This window comes from Octopus bimaculoides, chromosome Z (assembly GCF_046866305.1).
Source record: "Octopus bimaculoides isolate indiv1 chromosome Z, ASM4686630v1, whole genome shotgun sequence".
Classification (NCBI taxonomy): Eukaryota; Metazoa; Mollusca; class Cephalopoda; order Octopoda; family Octopodidae; genus Octopus; species Octopus bimaculoides.
The window spans coordinates 30,278,551-30,298,550 of record NC_142944.1 but is presented as its reverse complement, the minus strand read 5'-3'; the positions used below and the strand labels follow the sequence as shown (position 1 = coordinate 30,298,550).

Below are 20,000 nucleotides of genomic sequence, written 5' to 3'. Positions count from 1 at the left end.
GAACCCTGCTGTACTCTTCCACCACAACTTTCTCTCACTCTTACTTCCTGTTTCTGTTGTGCCTGTAATTCAAAGGGTCAGCCTTGTCACACTGTGTCACGCTGAATATCCCCGAGAACTACGTTAAGGGTACACGTGTATGTAGAGTGCTCAGCCACTTGCACATTAATTTCATGAGCAGGCTGTTCCGTTGATCGGATCAACTGGAACCCTTGACGTCGTAAGCGATAGAGTGTCAACAACATATATATAGTTGAATATCTAGACATGCTCATAAAGTTTTACAGATTTTTACAGTTCCAGTCTACGTCTTAGAATTAGCTTTCTTCTTTCTGGTTTTGAGAAGTCTAATTTCTCAGGATTGGTATTTAGGCAGTGTGTTATATATCACAGGCTCCAATAACTGTAGGTATAAACCTGAACTTGTAATCTGGATAGAGTAATGGCAGACTTCTCAATAGTTCAGCATCGGTATTCTCTTTTTAACTTATCTTCAGCTTTATGTATGTATGTATGTGTGTGTGTGTATGTATGTATGCATGCATACATGTATGTACATACAGATGTTTGTTTTTAATTATTCTAATTCTTCTGCAGTAGAAAGAGATGGTTTCTACCAAAGTTACAAAGCTCCTCATTGGAATGTTGATAAAAAAAGCAATGTCACATTTTAAACTTGAAAATAGTCTTGCATATTTTTCTGATCCCCTTACAGATTGTATTTATAATGTGCAAGCCAATTGGTTGAATTTTTTTTTCTGAAAAACCAAACTTATCCGGATTGTCATTCAGGCATCTACTCACAAAACCAAGTGTACCAATTATGAGTAATAGAAATGTAAATTTATAATCTGGATATACAAGGTTGGGCTGAAAAGTTCATAGGCTGACTATGAAAGAGTAATGTTAGAGCTGTGAAATCTTACGTGTATTTATTTAAAACTCTTCTTATTAATAACTGCATTATTTCTTGGTAAACTGACATCTGACTGTTCAAAGAAGACTTCAAAAGTAACTAGTAGAGGACTTCTCTTGAAAAATGGATAAAATTTGGCATTGTGGTGTTATTAAGTACCTGCAAGAAAAGGGTTTATCCCCCATCAACATTCATAATGATATGGCTGCTACATTAGGCGATGACACTCCAGCTTTATTAACAGTGCAAAAGAGGGCAGCTGAATTTAGGAGGAGAAGGTGACCCAATACCTGGACATCCTGCATCTGCCACCACTGAGGAAGACATTGATCGTGTTCACCACATGGTAATGGATTGCAGGTGATTAACTATAAATCAAATAGCCAATGTTATTAGCATATTCTGTGAGAGAGTTGAGAATATTCTGCACAATAAATTTGGTATGATGATTTCTGCTCAGTGACAGCCATGTCTTTTAATACCTCATCAAAAGTGATTAGGCCCCATTTTTTGAACAGTAACATTGATGAAGAAGTGTGTGAACTGCAAAGGGTAATATGTTGAAAAATAAGCCTCATTTGGTCACATTCCATGAGACTATCTTACTAATGGCATAAATAGAATCATTTTTAGGAGCACTTTAGACCACTCAGTTTCTCTTCCTCCTACTTCCTGTCTATGTATGAAGGTAATGTTCTCTTGTATCCCTCATCAATTGCCACTAGTTTCTTAAGAATAGGCTTGTAAAAGATGGTTATCATTGTTTTATTTCCCTCCTGTCATTTTTACCTGGAAGAACTTGGTCCAAAATGTTGGCTACTCCACATCTTGCAGAAATTTCATTGTACTCTTTCTGTCACTTTATATCAGGCTCCCTGTCTGTTTTGGCTTGTTTTCTATGGCTGGATGCCCTTCCTAATGCCAACAGTGTACTGGGTGCTTTTTATGAGTCACTGGCACGGGTGCTTTTTTCTTGTCACTGATGTGTCTTTTCATGCAAAACAAATCATCAGAGGTCTCAGTCACCTGTCATTACATCCACACACACATTGCTTTCTTGCTCCTCTTGATCATTTGCTCCCTCTCCTCTGAAATTTGAATTTTCATGTAGCTCCTCTACAGCAAGAAACCTGATCTGCTCTGGCCCTTTCTCTCATACTTTTACTGCTCATCTCCTAACATAAGTTGCTCGTCCCACCCCAAGAATCTATGGTTTTGTTACATGTTTTAAATAAGAAAAATGTACTTATAAATAACAAATATTGTATAAAAAAAAAACAATACAATGGAATGTACTGCAATAAACTAGTTTTATTAAGTATCATGTATAGCATTTACCTTGGAGATCAGATGACTTGAGGATGCTGACGGAGGTGGAAGAGAAAGGCAGAACTGGAGAACTGAATTTTATTCAATGATTTTTGCTTTTTTGCCATGCTTTCCTCACTTTCATCTGCAGGTGTTTTTGATAAAACCTCTTTCATTCTCACTTTCAGAGTGTTTCTTGAATGAGTTAGGCAAGTGTCATTAAATAGCGCCATTGCATGCCCAGTTGTAACTTTTTCTGTGTGTTTCTTTTGAATAAAATCTGAAAGTTTCTCCCACATTCCCAACATTTCCTTTATTGCACTTGTAGAGGTAACCTCCTCTGTGTCACCTATTTCCTGCAAAATCTCTGTATGCTGCTGTATCTATAGCTCCTTTAGTTCTTCTGTTGTCACTTCCTCAGAGTGTTCCTCGATGAACTCATTGATATCACCTTCATCTACATCCAGACCCATGAACTTGCTGAGGAATGCAATGTTCTCCACCACTGCCACTTCGGGTTTGAGTCTTTCAAAGTCTGTTTCAGACACAACCTCAAGCTACAGCTTCTTCCACACAGAGGTCAAGGTCCTCTTTGTAGCACCCTGCCAAGCCATATAGATAATTCTGAGGCATAGTGATCTTTCCAGAACTCTCTAAGGGTGAGGTTTGTGCTCTCTGTCACCTCAAAGCAGTGGCGGAACAGGTGCTTGGTGAAGAGCTTCTTGAAATTAGAAATCTCATGTGGGACCATGGGTTGCAGGATAGGGGTAGTGTCGGGTGGAAGGTAGAGAACCTTTATACACTTGAACCCTTCGAGGATGTCATCTTTGAGTTTAGGGCTTGCAGGGGTAGGTTATTTTCCTGGGGATATTTCTTAACGTTAGGACCAAAGACCAAATTCACCCAGTCCACTGATAACTATCTGGTGACCCACTCCCTTGGATTTGCCCTCTACATAACCTGCAGTTTTTCTTTTAGAATCTTATGTGACTTAATAGTTCTGGGGTTTTCTGAACGATAAACGAGCAGTGGCTTAATCTTGCAATCACTGCTTGCATTGGTGCACAGTGTGAGGGTTAGCTTATCTTTCATGGGTTTGTGGCCTGGTGTCCTCTTCTCCTCTACCATAATATAAGTCCTTTTTGGTATCTTCTTCCAAAAAAGTCCTGTCTTGTCACAGCTGAAGGCTTGCTGGGGGATGTATCCTTTGGCTGCTCTAATTCCGGCAAAAGCTTTGAGGCAATCCTCACTCACTGCCTCCCCATGCCTGATAAGGGGGTGAATGCTGGTCCTCTTTTTAAAATTCTTGAACCAGCCCCAACTAGCTTTAAATGGCTCACCTGACACCTCGTCTATAAGAGTGCCTGGGGTCTGCTGCAGCAAATCAACATAAATAACTCATGCCTTCTTGCAGATTATAGCCTCAGTTATGGTATCTCCTGCAAGCTGCTGCTCTATCAACCACACCATCAGCAGCTTCTCCATGTTTTCAAGGAGAGATGTCTTCTGTTTAGAAATTATTTTAACATCCTTGGTTGGCGTTATAGCCTTTATTAACTCCTTCTGCTTCAGTATGGTGCAGGTCGTAGAAGTGCTATGCCTGTACTGCTTCGCCATGTCAACTTCACACACCTTGGTCATGTTTTTCGATAATTTCTTTCTTTAATTCAATGCACATCATCTGTTTCTTCTTCTTCTCACCACTGTTCTTCATACTGACTTTCTTTGGACACATGGTTGGCGAAACGAAGTTTTGCAAAATAGTTGCAAGCACAACACCGATGGTTCTGTAGCCTGCAATGACTAAGTAAGCATTTTACCACCTGTCTAGCTAACGATCCACTAACGATCTTCACACTTGCTAACGCACATGTCTGTCTACCTATCAATCTACTAATGATCTTCACACTTGCTAATGTGGATGTCTGTCTAGCTATCGAGTGAGACACAAGACGTTGGGCAGATGTTACGGTGTTCACTGTGGTGTTTGCTATGCCAACTAACAGTGGGGTATCTGAAGTTGGCTTGTAACCTGAAGTTTAACTCGCAACTCAAAGCAAAAAATCGGCTGAGAGATGGCTCTATCTTGAAAAACTTGGAAAAACTTGTTAGTTCGGACACTCGAAAGTTAAGGTATCACTGTGAATATATATATATATATATATATATTACAGAGATGCTGCCAGTAAGGTGAGGGTTGGAAATGAGTACAGCAATGAATTCCGGGTAGAGGTAGGGGTCCACCAAGGTTCCGTCCTCAGCCCCCTATTATTTACCATAGTCCTCCAGGCAATCACAGAGGAGTTCAAGACAGGTTGCCCCTGGGAGCTCCTCTATGCTGATGACCTTGCCCTAATTGCGGAGTCACTATCAGAACTAGAGGAGAAGTTTCAGGTGTGGAAGCAAGGTCTAGAATTGAAGGGCCTTAGAGTCAACCTAGCTAAAACCAAAATCCTAATAAGTAGGAAGGTAGATAAAACACAAACCCCTTCAGGTAGATGGCCCTGCTCAGTATGTAGAAAAGGAGTAGGTAGTAACTCTATAAGATGTACCCGGTGCAAGCTATGGACACATAAGAGGTGCAGCAACATCAAAGGCAGGTTAACTAGCAAGTTAGTTTTTGTTTGTGGCAGATGTTCAGGTGCAATAAAGACTGCAAACAAACAGGAAACAACTTCTATCTCATTCCAGGGTGAAAAACTAGAGGTAGTCGATAGCTTCCGCTATCTGGGCGACCAAGTTAGTAGTGGGGGTGGGTGCGCTGAAAGTGTAGCTGCTAGAATAAGAATAGCCTGGGCAAAGTTTAGAGAGCTCTTACCCCTGCTGGCGACAAAGGGACTCTCACTCAGAGTAAAAGGCAGACTGTATGACGCATGCGTACGAACAACCATGCTACATGGCAGTGAAACATGGGCTGTAACTGCTGAGGACATACGTAAGCTCGCAAGGAATGAAGCCAGTATGCTCCGTTGGATGTGTAATGTCAATGTGAATACCCGTCAGAGTGTAAGTATCTTGAGAGAAAAGCTGAACATTAGAAGCATCAGTTGTGGCGTGCAAGAGAGACGATTGCGCTGGTATGGACATGTGGTGAGAATGGAGGAGGATAGCTGCGTGAAAAAGTGCCACACCCTAACAGTTGAGGGAACCCGTGGAAGAGGTAGGCCCAGGAAGACCTGGGCTGAGGTGGTGAGGCAAGACCATCGTACATTGGGCCTCACCGAGGCGATGACTACGGACCGAGACCTTTGGAAATGGGCTGTGCGTGAGAAGACCCGGCAAGCCAAGTAAGATCGTTGCCAGTGCCCCTGGACTGGTTCTTGTGCGGGTGGCACATGAGATGCACCATTTTGAGCGTGGCCGTTGCCAGTACCGCCTGACTGGCTCCTGTAGGATTTTCGAGCGAGATCGTTGCCAGTGCCCCTGGACTGGCTTGTGCGGGTGGCACATAAAAGACACCATTTCGAGCGTGGCCGTTTTCGTGCGGGTGACACGTAAAAGCACCCACTACACTCTCTGAGTGGTTGGCGTTAGGAAGGGCATCCAGCTGTAGAAACTCTGCCAAATCAGACTGGAGCCTGGTGTTGCCATCCGGTTTCACCAGTCCTCAGTCAAATCGTCCAACCCATGCTAGCATGGAAAGCGGACGTTAAACGATGATGATGATGATATAAATTTATTTATATTATATACTGCTCCTCTATAACTTAGAGTGTGTTCCTTTATCAGATTTATGTTCTACCAATAATATATACATATACTCACACACACATATATATTAATCACACCTACTCAGTGAAAAAGTGCACTTGCTGACATTGAAAGTATTTATAACAGAAGACTACTGGAAAAAAATGTGGGGATATGATCAAATCATAGGATGTTGGAATCTACAAAATGGGAGATATAAGATTAGATGTGGCAATAAGTCATCCTCTGGATTGAATTGTCTAATTCTATTATATAGATATATAAAACACAACGATGGCTACATGTACGTATAAACAGAAAGTAAATAAAATTGTACTCTTGATACTTAACCTGCATTGAAAAGAACATATAAAACAACTCTCTCCCACATTCACGAATTCATTGTCAAAACTAGAATTCATCAGAGATGGATTCTTTGTAATAGTTTGACAGTTGTTTAGTTTCTAAACATGTAAGCCAACAGTTATACACGTTTGAATAGTCATTTGTTTGTTTTCGCTTTACGTTACCAGGAGAATTCGTTTCGCTTATGATATTTAATAAATTGAAAACATGCTCAGAGTTGTCTCCCGTATTTGCTGGGATATTTATAAAAAATATTAGTCATCGAGAAATTTTTTTTTTTTCTAACAGTATATTTTAATTCTACTTCAGCTTTTTTTTTTAATGATACATGCATTAAATATGCTGACACCCACTTAGCTAAAATTCATACTCGTGTCCGTTAGAGTTCAACAGACATAGGATAATTACAGCGCAATCAAATTGAGATAAAAGGAGTGGTGAAGACGACAATCAATGTAGTGAGGTGCCCCTTATTGACAGATGTCTCTTTGCACGTTTAAGTTTAGATCATAAAGATAAATGGAAATAAAAAGGAAGCTTTTTACGCACGCAAATTAATAAAATATGTCCGTTTTATTTTTCGTAACGAAATTAACACTCATTGAAGGGAAAAATTTGTTTGTGAGAAATATCAAAATTTTTAATTTAAAAACAAACTGGTCAGTTTAAAAGCTGGCTATTTTAAAGTTTTCCCGATAAAACTGAAGATCTGCTTAAATTATATAAATGTAATATGAAAATGTTTACAATTTATGAGCAAATCTGTACTTCTACGAGCAATTAAGCTGTTTATAAAGAGTTGTCAAAACGAAAATATTTCATTTGAAATATTAAAATGTTTCATTTAGCTTAAAATAACTTCTACAAGTTGGTAGCAGTAATTTTTAAGACGAGGGGAAAATGAAGAACAAGTGCACGACACGGGTTTACATATGCATGTATTACAGGGCTTCAAGTCGATGCTCCTCCTTTCTTTTGCCCCATACACATACATACACACATTTTATAAATTCAAACGAAACTTACTATTCCATATTTCTCATTGGGAGTGGTCTTCAGGTAACATAAAGGCCACTTTTAGTGAGACACTTCGCTGGGAACTTAAGTTACGTTTGAATTTGTTAACAGTGTGTGTATATACACACACACATACATATATATTATAGATAGATATAGCGAGAGGGAGAGAACGGTATACTGTATATATATGTCTATGTAATTGAGTAGCAGTAGACAAATGTCACTGAGGCTTCTGTATAGATCTCGCGCATGCGCCTCCACATGAATGATGAAGCGACTTTGATGGAGATCAATATGCCATGGCTGGTTGGCTGGGTATAAGAAAAGAATGGAGATGTCCTCCTCATTTCTGCTCCCGGCTATCCTGGTCTTCGTCCTCGTTCTCCTAGTAGTATTGCTATTGCCGACAACACTGACGCTGAAAAAGAAGCAACAGCAGATATTTCCACTGTCCAAAATATTGATACCTCTCTTCGACTTCAAACAACAACAACCGCATCTACTACACCAACAGATTGCTGCCTCTATATTCTTCCCATTTGCTGTTTAGCAGTTTTCGCGTACCAATTTCTCATTGATATCTTTTCTGCACTTACTCTAATCATTTCCCCTCGTTAACTTCATGTTTTGTCACTTCTAATTATTTGCTTCCACCGTTTCTTATTTGGCACCTCTTTTACTCCTTGGCGAAACTAAATGTTTTTGTTTGTATTCGCTTTGTTAATATTATAAGAGTACAACATGACACTATACTTGCTTTATGACAATATATAGTTTTGTTTAATACTGAATACTATTCTTACTACTAACTTCAGCATTGTAAGCTATATGTAATATACTCGATGAAAGTAATCATATAAACACCATTAAGAAGAAAAAAAATTATTTGCTGTCTTCAATAATATATTTAGGAGCTGAAGCGAGTAAAAAGTTACATATATAATATACTATTTACCTTATTAATTAGACATATGTAAGCCGCGCGCGAGCAATTGCAGAATAGCGAGGCAAAATTAAAGAAAGAGCACTTGTTTCTTATTGTTTTGTAATATCAACAGTTTCATATTATTTACATAGAATTAAAATTGTCTTATATTTATCAAACCATTTTCTCTAGTTTTCGATAAATTATCCTACGCACTAACTTTACATTAGTAAATTCTTGCAAATATTGTTCAACTATATTGTATTCTTAACTATCGCTTTCTTCGTTCATGTTTTTGTTTCTGAACGGAAGGGGGAAAATAGTTATAAGATAAAATAGAAAGAGGAGATAACATAAATTGATGTTGCAATTAACCGTATTCCAGTATCCTTTTAATTTACATTCTCAATTTTAGGCTGTGACTTTCGTATTTACACGCACCCACACACGTGTATATATATATATATATATATATAGGTGTGTGTATATATATATATGTATATATATGATGTGCGTAGGTTTAAGGAAAGACATAATACCTGAACACATACATATATAATAAATAAATATATATACATATATATACACACACACACATGGAAGGATATAAATATGTGTATGTGTGTGTTACGTATATACCGTTAAGTGGTTCTCTCAGTGACAAGCTGAACTGACGAGAAAGTACAGTAGTCTCGCTTTGCCAGCAACACTTGCTGGTTACTTTCTATGGGTGGGTAGCTAAATTATTATTTGTAATTGTAACATACATACATATTAATTTCTCTCTACGTGTAGTTTAATCCTTTGGCGAGTGTTTTTTTTTATTTCTTAAAAAGAAAATTTAAAAAAAAAACCTCTCCTCATGACCAAGGGACAGAAAAAAAGAGGGAAATCTAAGGACTATCTCTTATTCAAGCCCATTAAGAGAATAAAAATTAAAGGTGATAAATATATTATTTAATTAATCAGGACTTTTTCAAAAACACAGAACATATTTTAAACCAAAGAAACGAGGAATAGTGGAGTGGAAAAACAATTCTTTTTTGAATACAAACGAACCAACAAAAATACCAAGAAGAACTAAAATATAGCGTAAGAAAACAACTATGGATCCAGATATGGGGGAGACTGTGTATGGAACCCAAGAGGAAGGACACGTTATGTCGGAGAAGGTGCAGACACTGGCAGCTAGCGTCTACAAGGAGTTCGAACGGATGATCAAAAAATATGACGAGGACGTTGTCAAAGAACTGATGCCGTTGGTGGTTGGCATTCTGGAGAGTTTAGATAATGCATTCTCAGACAAGCAACAAATAGAGGTCGAGTTAGAACTGTTGCGAGATGATAATGAACAGCTCTTAACACAATATGAAAGGGAAAAACAGCTACGCAAGGCTGCGGAACAGGTACGTATCTTCAGTGTTGTAATTATTATGATTATGTCAGAAATTATTATTATATTATAACTGGCAGAATCGTTAGAGTGCCGGACTATATGCCTCGAGGCATTTAGATACGGCCCTTTACGTTCTGAGTTCGAATTCCACTTGGGTCTTTTCCTCTTTAAATGTGTAGCTTTTGCCTATTCCTTTGTGCATCGAGTAAAATGTCTTGCAGTATTCTCTTTTTCTCCAAGTTCAGATCCCTGTGAAGTTAGTTTTGCCTTCCAAGGGTCTATAAAAAAAAAATACCAATCTTGTACTCCCCACCACTACGCCTGCCAAATCTGTCTTTGTGCCTCTAAGAAATTATTGATGTGTCAGGTGCTTGCATTCGTTGCTAATGTCGTGTCTTCGGTGAATCGGTAACAGAACGCGTATTCTATTCTTTCTTGCTGTAATCACTTCAAATTAATATTCCCTTGGAAAAGACATAACCCTTCGTTTGCAATTTTCTAAATACCAAGTGGCCGAGTTAAAAGAAATAGAAATATATAATCTGTATAGGATGTTTTCTATGTTTTGTCGACTATGTCGACTTACATCAGTTCATCCTTCCTGGATTGATCAACTACCAGTAATATATTCATGCCAATTCAGCCGACCGTACCTTCCCATATATATATATATATATATATATATATATAAAAACACAATACATATGTAATATATTGTGTATATAATATATGTATTGTATGTTTTGCATAAATGTATTTTTTTATTGGCGAGAGAGAAAATAAATGTCATTATATGCGTTATTGTCTTTCTGTTTGATATAATTTATTCCTACTTAAAACCTCCCGCGGTGGCACTTGTAATCAATGCATAGTTAACTGCGGACCTTCTTTGCACATTTTCATACATTTTTACACCAAAATACATATGCACGCATACTTAAATAACCAGAACACACACACTTGTATTTAATTACGAATTTTAGACATCCCTGCTGCTGAACATCATCTATTCTTTATGACCATGTCAAAGCTAGCTGCCTAATGACACTGATAATTTGTTTAGTTGCCACTAACAAAAACCATGTCTAATACAATTTGTTTAAAAAATTAAACAACCTTAGTTTAGGCCTTGTCTCGAATAAGATGTGAATATTAAATTCTTTTAATTTTGTCATATACAACATGTTTAAGGTCTGTGTCAACAGGACAATTGTATTTAATTGTCGTGCCCTCCACTTATTTATTTGAACAAATATTTTGGAAATAAGGGATTAAATTTTTGTGTCAGCTATATTATATATATATATATATATATATATATATATATATATATATATATAAAACACACACATACTCCCCACCTCAGGGTAATGTAAAGGTTATTGTAATGAAATCTTGAGCATTTTGACACGTATATCGTGGTTTGGTTGGGTCGAATTTTTCTTTTTCTTAAGCTTGTGAGTGTTCTTTATTTCGTTTTAGTCAAAAGATGACTCTTAAATATTTTTACAACAGCTTTAGCTGCAAGACTAGACTGACATCTGTCCATCTGCCTCGTAAAAAAAAAAAGGAAAAGTGTACAGTAGATTTTTTATCCTTCCACATATTTAATAGAAATTAAGCTGTAACTACGTGGATAGTTTCTATGTTGGTGTGTTTAACTTATTAAATACGTCAAACATACTCGCGAGCACGCTCACGTGTGAAGGAGCAGAGGAAAACTTCGGCCGTAATTCGACGTATAAAACAGTCAACAGGAAACTATCTAATTTTCAGCCAACTCGGATTCAGTTCTTTGTCAAAACAGTTTCCTTTAATCTGTAGTTTCGTGACTGTAAAAAATATCCATTCCTTTCGACTAAGCAAAAGGCCAATTTTCCTTATCTTTTTCTTTTTGTTGGAAAGGGCGTATGGCTGGTTGAATTAAATCTCAGCATTTTTCTTTTAGAAGCACTGTCGCCCTACCGAAGACTGTGTCTTTAAGTTCGCTTGCTTGTGCTGCATTCTGGACAACGAATTAATGTAAAATGATGCGTATAGCTGGAAGCTCATACGATGCAAAAATAACCTCTACTCCTTCCCGGTCAGAATGTTAATATGACTGTGAGAGGAGTAAATCGCCTCAGTTAACAGCATAGTATTGCTGATACATATTTATATTGACAGTAAATGAAATATAAAATTAATTCTAGCAGAATTAGAACTCAGAGAAACTAGTAGAACAAGTCATCTAAGTACATCACTTTTACTGCCAACCTTTCCTCGAGTACCAGTAAAACGCCGAGGTTCATTCCACTCATCTTTTCTTGCAGCATTTACTCTTGTCTCTAAGTTAGAAATCTTTATTGATTTTTTTTTTAATGATAGTCAACGTTTTGAAGGTGAGGATACTGCGGTCAATTGAATAGATTTCCGTGTATTACTGCTATTTAGCTACTGCAGTATATGACAGGTATAACAATGGTGAAATCAGTCTATTGGTATTTAGCTACTGTAATATAACAACAATAGTGTAATGTCAATTGAATACTCGTATATTCCTGGTACTTCAATATCACAATATGTTACTGGTATAACAATAATAGTGGGGGATCAGTCTATTGAATAGATTTCCGTGTATGATAAGTACTTAGCGACCGCAATATATTACCGGTACTGCAACAGTGGTAGAATGCATGGCGTACTGGGCTCCAGTGGTTTTTGAAATAGGAATAATTAGGAACGAAACTAAATGCCATATTGGCATCACTAGAGACATTGCTTCTTTATTGTCTCTTTTGAAAGAAACAATGAAACTATTGCATGGCCACAAAACAATGAATTGTTCTGTCAAATAGAAATTATTAAAATTAACTTAACCACACTTCATTCTCTTTAAGAGCCACTTTTTGTGTATTCCACTCCTTATTGTATAGAAACCCCTTAAAAATTGTAGCTAAAAGTAATATTTAGGCATTTATTTACCTCATAAGGCATTAAAAACAAGATTTGGTTTATATTCGTAAAAACTGTTAAAATGAAATATAAAACTCCATTAGAAAAGGTAACGCGTGCCACAATATTACTTATTGCTTATTTTCATTTCCTTTACTCTAGCATATTACTAATGATATCGGGTTTTGGGCAGTCGCGATGGCAGTTTTAAACCCCGACAGAATTTCAGGGTGGTATAAAAACTCAGAAAGAGATATAACACCTGTCTCGTTCCTAAATACCATCATCATTGCTAGAAATAAAAGCCAAATCTCAAGCCACGCTCTATCGTTCTTTTTTTTTTTATTATTATATAACGGATATATTATATAATTTAGTCGGAGATAAACTGTCCCAAATGATTGGATGGTCGTGGCTGGAATCTCTGATATGTAGGTCATTTGATTTAGGGCTGACGTGGGTGCAAAACAATAGGGTTGTTGTTTGTAACTCTTAGACAATTCTCGATGCCATCTTACATTTCTAACGGTATTTTAGCCTAGAACGTTTTCATAATTCTTCTTCCCAACTCGCTGTTCGTATTAATTACTCAAACATTATCACTAAAGCTTACTTGAATATAAAATAACGATCTTCAATCACTAGCCATTTTAAAAACTGCCAGCATTTCTACTATAAAAATATTCCACACTCTTGTGGCTGTTAGTATAACGTATCATGCTATGCCACTACCAACACTACTGTTACTACCACTCCCATCCATCACTGTCACCACGTCACGGATGTGAACCATTTGTTCTGAAATGTGCTGTCTGTCGGTCGGTCGGGAATTTTTAAGATGTTTATCTAACTAACCCAGATTTCCCCCCACTTAAGCTGGCTGTAGGCAATTTTCAACATCCTTGAATTCTTGTTATAAACCTGTGCTTCCACGTTTTTGTCATTTTCTTTGCTTTGCTTGCTTGGAAGCAGGAAACTAAAGCTTATTTAGATGACACTAGCAGGTGGAAAAAAAAGAAAATCTTTGGTCTTCATTATGAAATCTAAATACCTTTATAAGTAGTAATTGAGTTGAATTTGTATGAATGCATGCATATACACACACATACTAATTTTTATGTTTTTACATATACACAAACATACTAATGTTTTTGTGTTTATACACGTACTGTTTGTGTGTTTGTAAACAATGTATATACATATGTATGCATGTGTACATACATCCACACATGTATATACACATGTATGCATACACACTCACTCTGTGTTTATCAGTCTCACTCATTTCAGGAGCGTATTTTTTTCCCACCATACCTTTATTGATAAGGATAGGCTTGTTAATATTGTTGCTGATAGAATTTGTGTGCTTTGCAGTATTGTTATGCTTATTTACATTCCGAGTTCAAATTCTACTATCCAATATTGTCAGTCATCTCTGCATTGATAAAATAGTGTACCTTTTACAACTGGTATCCATTTAATGCAGTTGTTATCAAAATTTATCTTCTTGCAGACTTCATGTCTGGCAGTGTTGACACACTGTCTGAAGAACATAGTGTTAGATGGTTGAATACTACAGAACAACCATCACCATTTAACATCTGATTTCCATTTTGGCATGGGCTGGATGGTTTGACAGGAGAAGGCAAGCCAAAAGACTGTGCCAAGCTCCACTGTCTGCTTTGGCATGGTTTCTTCAGCTGGATGTCCTTCCTAATACCAACCACTTTAATGTGTGAACTGGTTGCTTTTTTATGTGGCACCAACACATGTATTATTTGTTATAGTTAAAATCTTATTTTGTTCACTTTTGTTTCATCTGTCTGAGGTTGGTTAAGTAACAGTCAAGGTCAGGGTTCAATATAATTGACGGATCCTCCCTCTTATTGTCTGGCTTTGTGCTTGTTCTAACAAATCACTTTCACCTTTTAACATTCATATTCTGTCAATTGTAGAGCTTATTATTCATTTGTTTTGAATTAATCGTGCATTATTTTATAGCTTTCAGATTTTGATGAGGTAGCTTAATTTTTACAATGATATTCTAGGGTTGGTGTGAGATACCACATCTGGCCAGTTTGAACATAAAATGGATAGAATATTTTGGCTGGATATGGCCAGTTTAAAGTATAAATGGAATATACTTTGTAATTTCAAAATATATTTTAGTAATAATTCTGATTAGTTTTTTTTAATCATGCCTTTTATTACTGACTTAAGATCAATTAATTACTATTTTATCTTGTTCTCTCACACATAAGATTGTTGAAGTTAATGTATATTTGTAGTTAAGACTGATGTTGAGTTTACTTAGAAGGTAACATTTAGAATTTTGAACAACACATTCCATCATATATCCCAGCAAATCTGTAGATAATCAGTTATTTATATTACATCCATTTTTTTTTATTAAATGTTTTGCATCCATTCCAACCATGCTAGCTTAGGTAGAATTGGTTCTGTTGGAGCAAATGTATATATTTCCTGCTGTTAACCACTCGAATGTAAAGTGGGTGTGGCACCTGTTGTGTGCTAGCCAGCAGTATTACATATCTTTATTTAGTCTTTTACTCAACCATATTGTCAGTAATCCAGTTAGTTAATTCCAGTCATTATGCCTTGTTTTTTTAGAATGTCAATTCAATCAAATTGCTTCTGCTAAATGATTGATATGTAGGAAGAGCATTAAGCAAAATGTTCTATTTTTGGTTGTGGATGTCTCCTGTGAGTGATTATGGAAATTTTAAGTTTTGTAATCATTACTGTTTAAATAACAATTTGCTTAAGGCTGCCATATTTAATAAATCTTTGTAAAATTCATGATGAGATATTGCATAGTCAATACCACTGTAATATATATAAACTCCCACCACCAATCTTGATTATATTCTAAATTAACTGAAAAACATAGGCAGTCTGTTCATTGGAAATAGTTACAAAAAAGTTGGGAAATCGTCTTAAAAAATCTTAAATTCTTGGTTATTTGATAATTCTAGTTTTCATTTTATTCACTCTCTTATCAGTTCCTTGTTACCAGTAGTGTAAAGCAGGAATGTGTCCTGGCGCCTACTATTACAAATAAATAGTGACTGAATAAGTAGTAAGCCTTCAGTGATGACACTGTGTCACTATTCCAGTGCCAGTCTGTTTAAAATTTCTCAATTTGTCAAAGCCAAACCAGAATATTTTAGGTACTTGTTGATGGTCATGTACTTCAAGACAACATAGACAAAGATTAACAGCTAATTTTGTTTTCCCAGTTGCAAATTTAAGTCTAAAATTCATTGTCAAAGTAGCAGAGCTGTTATCCCTTGTATTTGGTTGGGGATAGAGAAGCTATTGGAATGTGTTGTCAAAGTGTTTTAGCACTATTATGTGATAATGCTCTACCAGAAGAAAAATATAAAAAACAAATGTATTATATTTAGATTTTGATATCTTTGAAACAAACCTAGTATGGTGATATTCCCTGTTAACTTTAAACAGTAATAGTATTTTCAGTTATATGGTGATGAACATTATATTCTCAACCCAAATTATCCTCTTACCTTGATACAGTCCCAAGATTGATATGAATCTCTTGTATGGCAGTTTTGTAGATCAAATGTAAACTTTGTGAAGACAGCTTGCCTCACCAGTTTTTTTTTTTCTTAGGGTGCATGTAAACTCTCAGATTGAAATCACTTTAAATTTATATTCAAGTGAAATGTAATAAAGAGATGAACTGCTGTTAGCTGATTGCTAGTGATTGTCATGGGACTTTTTTTTTTTTTTTTTTTTTTTTTGATGGTTTAATACTTCTATGACTTCTGTATAGATGTATATGGCATTATGTATATATGTATTTGATCTACAAGACTCATCCACTTCACACCTGTCTGGAGAAACAGAAACTAAAACAATAAAAATGATGTATATAATGTCACCTGTTTCAGTAGCTCACCTTGTCTTTTGGTATATCTAAGACTCTCTGGGATGGTTGGTGTTAGGAAGAGTTCCCTGCTATAAAAACTATGCCAAAACAGTGAAGCCTGGTGCAGTCTAGTTAGTTCTTGTCAAACTGTCCAACCCATGCCAGCATGCAAAACAGATGATAAATGATGGTGATAATATTTTTTCTGGTGCATCATTCTTTAAGAGGGTAAGGTGTAATTTGGGGATTTGGCTGTTGTTTAGTATGTTGTTGATGCCTTTGAGAGCTTAGCTTCTTCATTGTAAACCACATGAATTTCTTATCTTAATCATTGTCATTTTTTTCTGTTTTGATTTTATCTTCAGTAATGCTGCCAATCCTAATTACAATTTATGATGAGTGCCTAGCTCAAGGCATAAAATGTTTAATCATTGTATCTGCTGTCATGCTTGGCAGAAGCAATGACTAATTTTCTTTCATGGTAATTGTAAATGAGTATCACCATCACACAAGTGGTGTTCTTCATTCTCAGTTTTCCATGGAAACCTGTCTAGCTATAGGAAAACTACCTTACTTGGAAACATCCACTCATAGAAAATCTGACTCCATGAATGACCTATGAAAGATTGAAAAAATGGATGTTAATTTCATGCTACTATTATAGGAATATGTGCAAGTATTACCACTTTATAGTAAGCTGCTTGATCTCATACTTGGTGATTTCCAAATTTTCTATGTTCATACATTGCTAGGAAATGTTTAATTTTCATCTCTTCCACTTACAGAAGTAAATATTACATTTGAAAATGAAAAAGTTAATTTTCTAATAAGTGGGATAATAAAGTTCTTGATGTGCTAAATAAAAGTTATTTTATATTTAATTTTAATCTGGAAAGTTATTTTCATAAAGTATACACCTTTCCTTTTTGTTGTGCTATCTGAAATGCTGTCTTACACCCATCAGATATCTTAGTTTGGGAACCTTTGAACTAACTAATCAGTTGTAAAGTGGGTGTATCATTGGGCCCTTTCTTGTATCTCTAGAAGTTCCTTTTTGTTATGCTTTCGATTAATCCTGAGAATGTACCATTTCGCCTACTAAATTGGAGTAGATATTCTGTGTCCAAATTTTGTTCAGAAATGATATCTTCCAAAGATGGTTATTTTCTTCTTTTCTCTGTCATCATCACATATCAGTCAAAATGAATTAAATGGAACTGGCATGCAGCATTCATCTTTTCAGATGCATTGTTCTTAAATTTAATCACATCTGTCCAGTTCTTTCTCCATTTATTTCTGCTACTTTTGCCTTTGACTTTACAAACCTACTTACAGCATATTTCTTCAGGGAGCTGTTATACTTGCTAGAAATAGAACCAAGATCTTCCTCAAATTACACCACTCACTATCTTAACAAAGGTATGGATAATGCTGTCCTGAATTTCATGCACCTAAAAGGACAGGATGGTCATGGTTGGATGTGTCATTGATCATGTCAGGTTGATAGATGACTGGAGTTGGATAGGGGCTAAACAACTTCCTGTACATTTTGAGTCAAGGGAATCTCTTTGTGGCCATGTAGCCTGTAAGAAATTGCAGCCAAATCTTTCTCAAACCTCATCCTCCCGTCTTTAAAAAAGATACATTAGGTAATGAACTTAGATTTATTAATTCTGAATAAAATATGAGGATGGTCACTATGAGATACCTTTCATTATAGGCCCATTCCTCAATTTTAGTTGATCTACTGCTAAAGAACTTTTAAATGTTTTGTCTGTGCAGTATTCTTATCTACTTCATACTTCTCTCAGTATATCTGGATACTCAGTTGGTCTTTTTTTTTTCTCTAACATTACATGTTTAACAAGACATATCCACTTTGCTCTCCTGGTGTTAAATCCATTAGATATATATTTGTTCATGAACACACCATTTCTGTTCCACCTCACTGAATTCATTAACATTCTAGACTCAGTTTTGCCATTTTTCCTGGGACAATTTACTCGCTTCTCCCCTCAAAATGCATGGTTAAGCAGTTAGATTTACAATGATGTAGTTCCTTGTCCAGTCTTGTTTGGTATCTTGAGTAGATATATTCTATCCCAGGCTTGGGTTTACTAATGTGTAAATGAAAGTATTTTTACTGCTGCTGTTGTATTAACTTTCCATCATGAGCTAAATGATTTCATGGTGTAAAGAATTTGGCAGTACTTTCCTAATTATTGTTTTACTTTCATACAACACAATCTTTTAGATCAAGTTTTAAACTTTTATATTTTAATTTACCCTATTCACTTGTCTCTTAATCTTAGACATTCCTCTTTTATCAAAAAACAAAAAAAAAACAAAAAACAAAAAAAAAAAAGCAAAAACCAACTTCAATGGATTCAACAAAGATCTCTCTCATTTAAATATTAGCTGTTTCTATGTTCTCACTTTCTTAATTTTTCAAGGCTTATATAACTTCACAAGCTATACTAATAATATGGACTTGGCATAACCAAATGTTCATGGAATTTACTTTTCAATCATGAAAGCCTGGGTTTGAGCTCACTGCCTGGGATCTTAGGCATGTATCTTGGGTCAGTCTAAGCATTGTAATTGAAACTAGGTGGAGGTTGTGCAGAAACTCATCAGATACATTGTGCCTGCCATTCAAAAGGCATGACTTTGTTGCTCACTGTCCTGCTGATTTTATCTGTGAATTAAAGTTACATGTGTCTGTGGAATGCTCAAACATGTTAATTCACTGAACAGGTGATCCAGTTGATTGAACAAATGAATCTCCATTGTCAAAACCAATTATTAGTTTTTACTTACAACTTATAATTCATGTAATGTTTTTGAGTTGTTTCCTAGAATTAGACTTGGTTTTCTGTTTTTGATCATAGTATATTCAATACTGTAAAGCTACTTAATCTTGTCCTTTATTTTATTTCAATGACTTTTGTAACATAATGCATTTTTTAAAATGGGCTCAATGTGGTTATTATGGCAGTATTGGTAACAGACAATAGGGTTATGGACTGCCCAAGACACCAAGTGTCTTCTGTATCCCTGGGCTAACTAAAGCCTTGTGAGTAGATTTAGTAGACAGAAACTAAAACTAGCCCATCTCTTCCTATCTCTCTGGCACAGGCATGGCTGTGTGGTAAGAAGCTTGCTGCCCAACCACATGGTTCTGGGTTCAGTTACCACTGTGCATGGTACCTTGGGCAAGTGTCTTCTATAATCTTGGGATTTGATAGATGGAAACTGAAAGAAGCCCATTGTATATACTTGTGTCTGTTTCTTCACCACCATCTCTTGACAACTGGTTTGGTGTGATTACATCCCTGTAACTTAGTGGTTAAGCAAAAGAGACTGCTAGAAAAAGTACCAGGCCTAAAAAACAGAAAAGCACTGGTGTCAATTTATTCAAGTAAAAATTCCTCAAGATTCTTGACATTTCTATTTTTCTTTAATTGTACCTTCGAATATTTGAGATGATGTATGTAAAATATAGTAACAGCTTCTCTTCATTGCTTACCTC

The 20,000-nt window shown here is 36.0% G+C and overlaps 2 protein-coding genes across 51 annotated transcripts in view; one reads left to right on the top strand and one right to left on the bottom strand.

The window, feature by feature from the left end:
* LOC106882171 (uncharacterized) overlaps positions 1 to 7,433 on the bottom strand; it is a 139,602-nt gene extending 132,169 nt beyond the window's left edge. Inside the window, exon 1 of the mRNA XM_014932757.3 lies at positions 7,307 to 7,433. The gene's annotated coding sequence lies outside the window, so the exon portion shown is untranslated. The remainder of the gene's footprint in view (positions 1 to 7,306) is intronic.
* A 126-nt stretch (positions 7,434 to 7,559) lies between these two features.
* LOC106882306 (C-Jun-amino-terminal kinase-interacting protein 4) overlaps positions 7,560 to 20,000 on the top strand; it is a 249,052-nt gene continuing 236,611 nt past the window's right edge. For all 50 annotated transcript variants that reach the window (XM_089365071.1, XM_089365059.1, XM_089365051.1 and 47 more), the window contains exon 1: positions 7,560 to 9,631. In XM_089365071.1, coding sequence (XP_089221197.1) covers positions 9,332 to 9,631 — 300 coding nt within the window. In that variant the 5' untranslated portion in view covers positions 7,560 to 9,331. The remainder of the gene's footprint in view (positions 9,632 to 20,000) is intronic.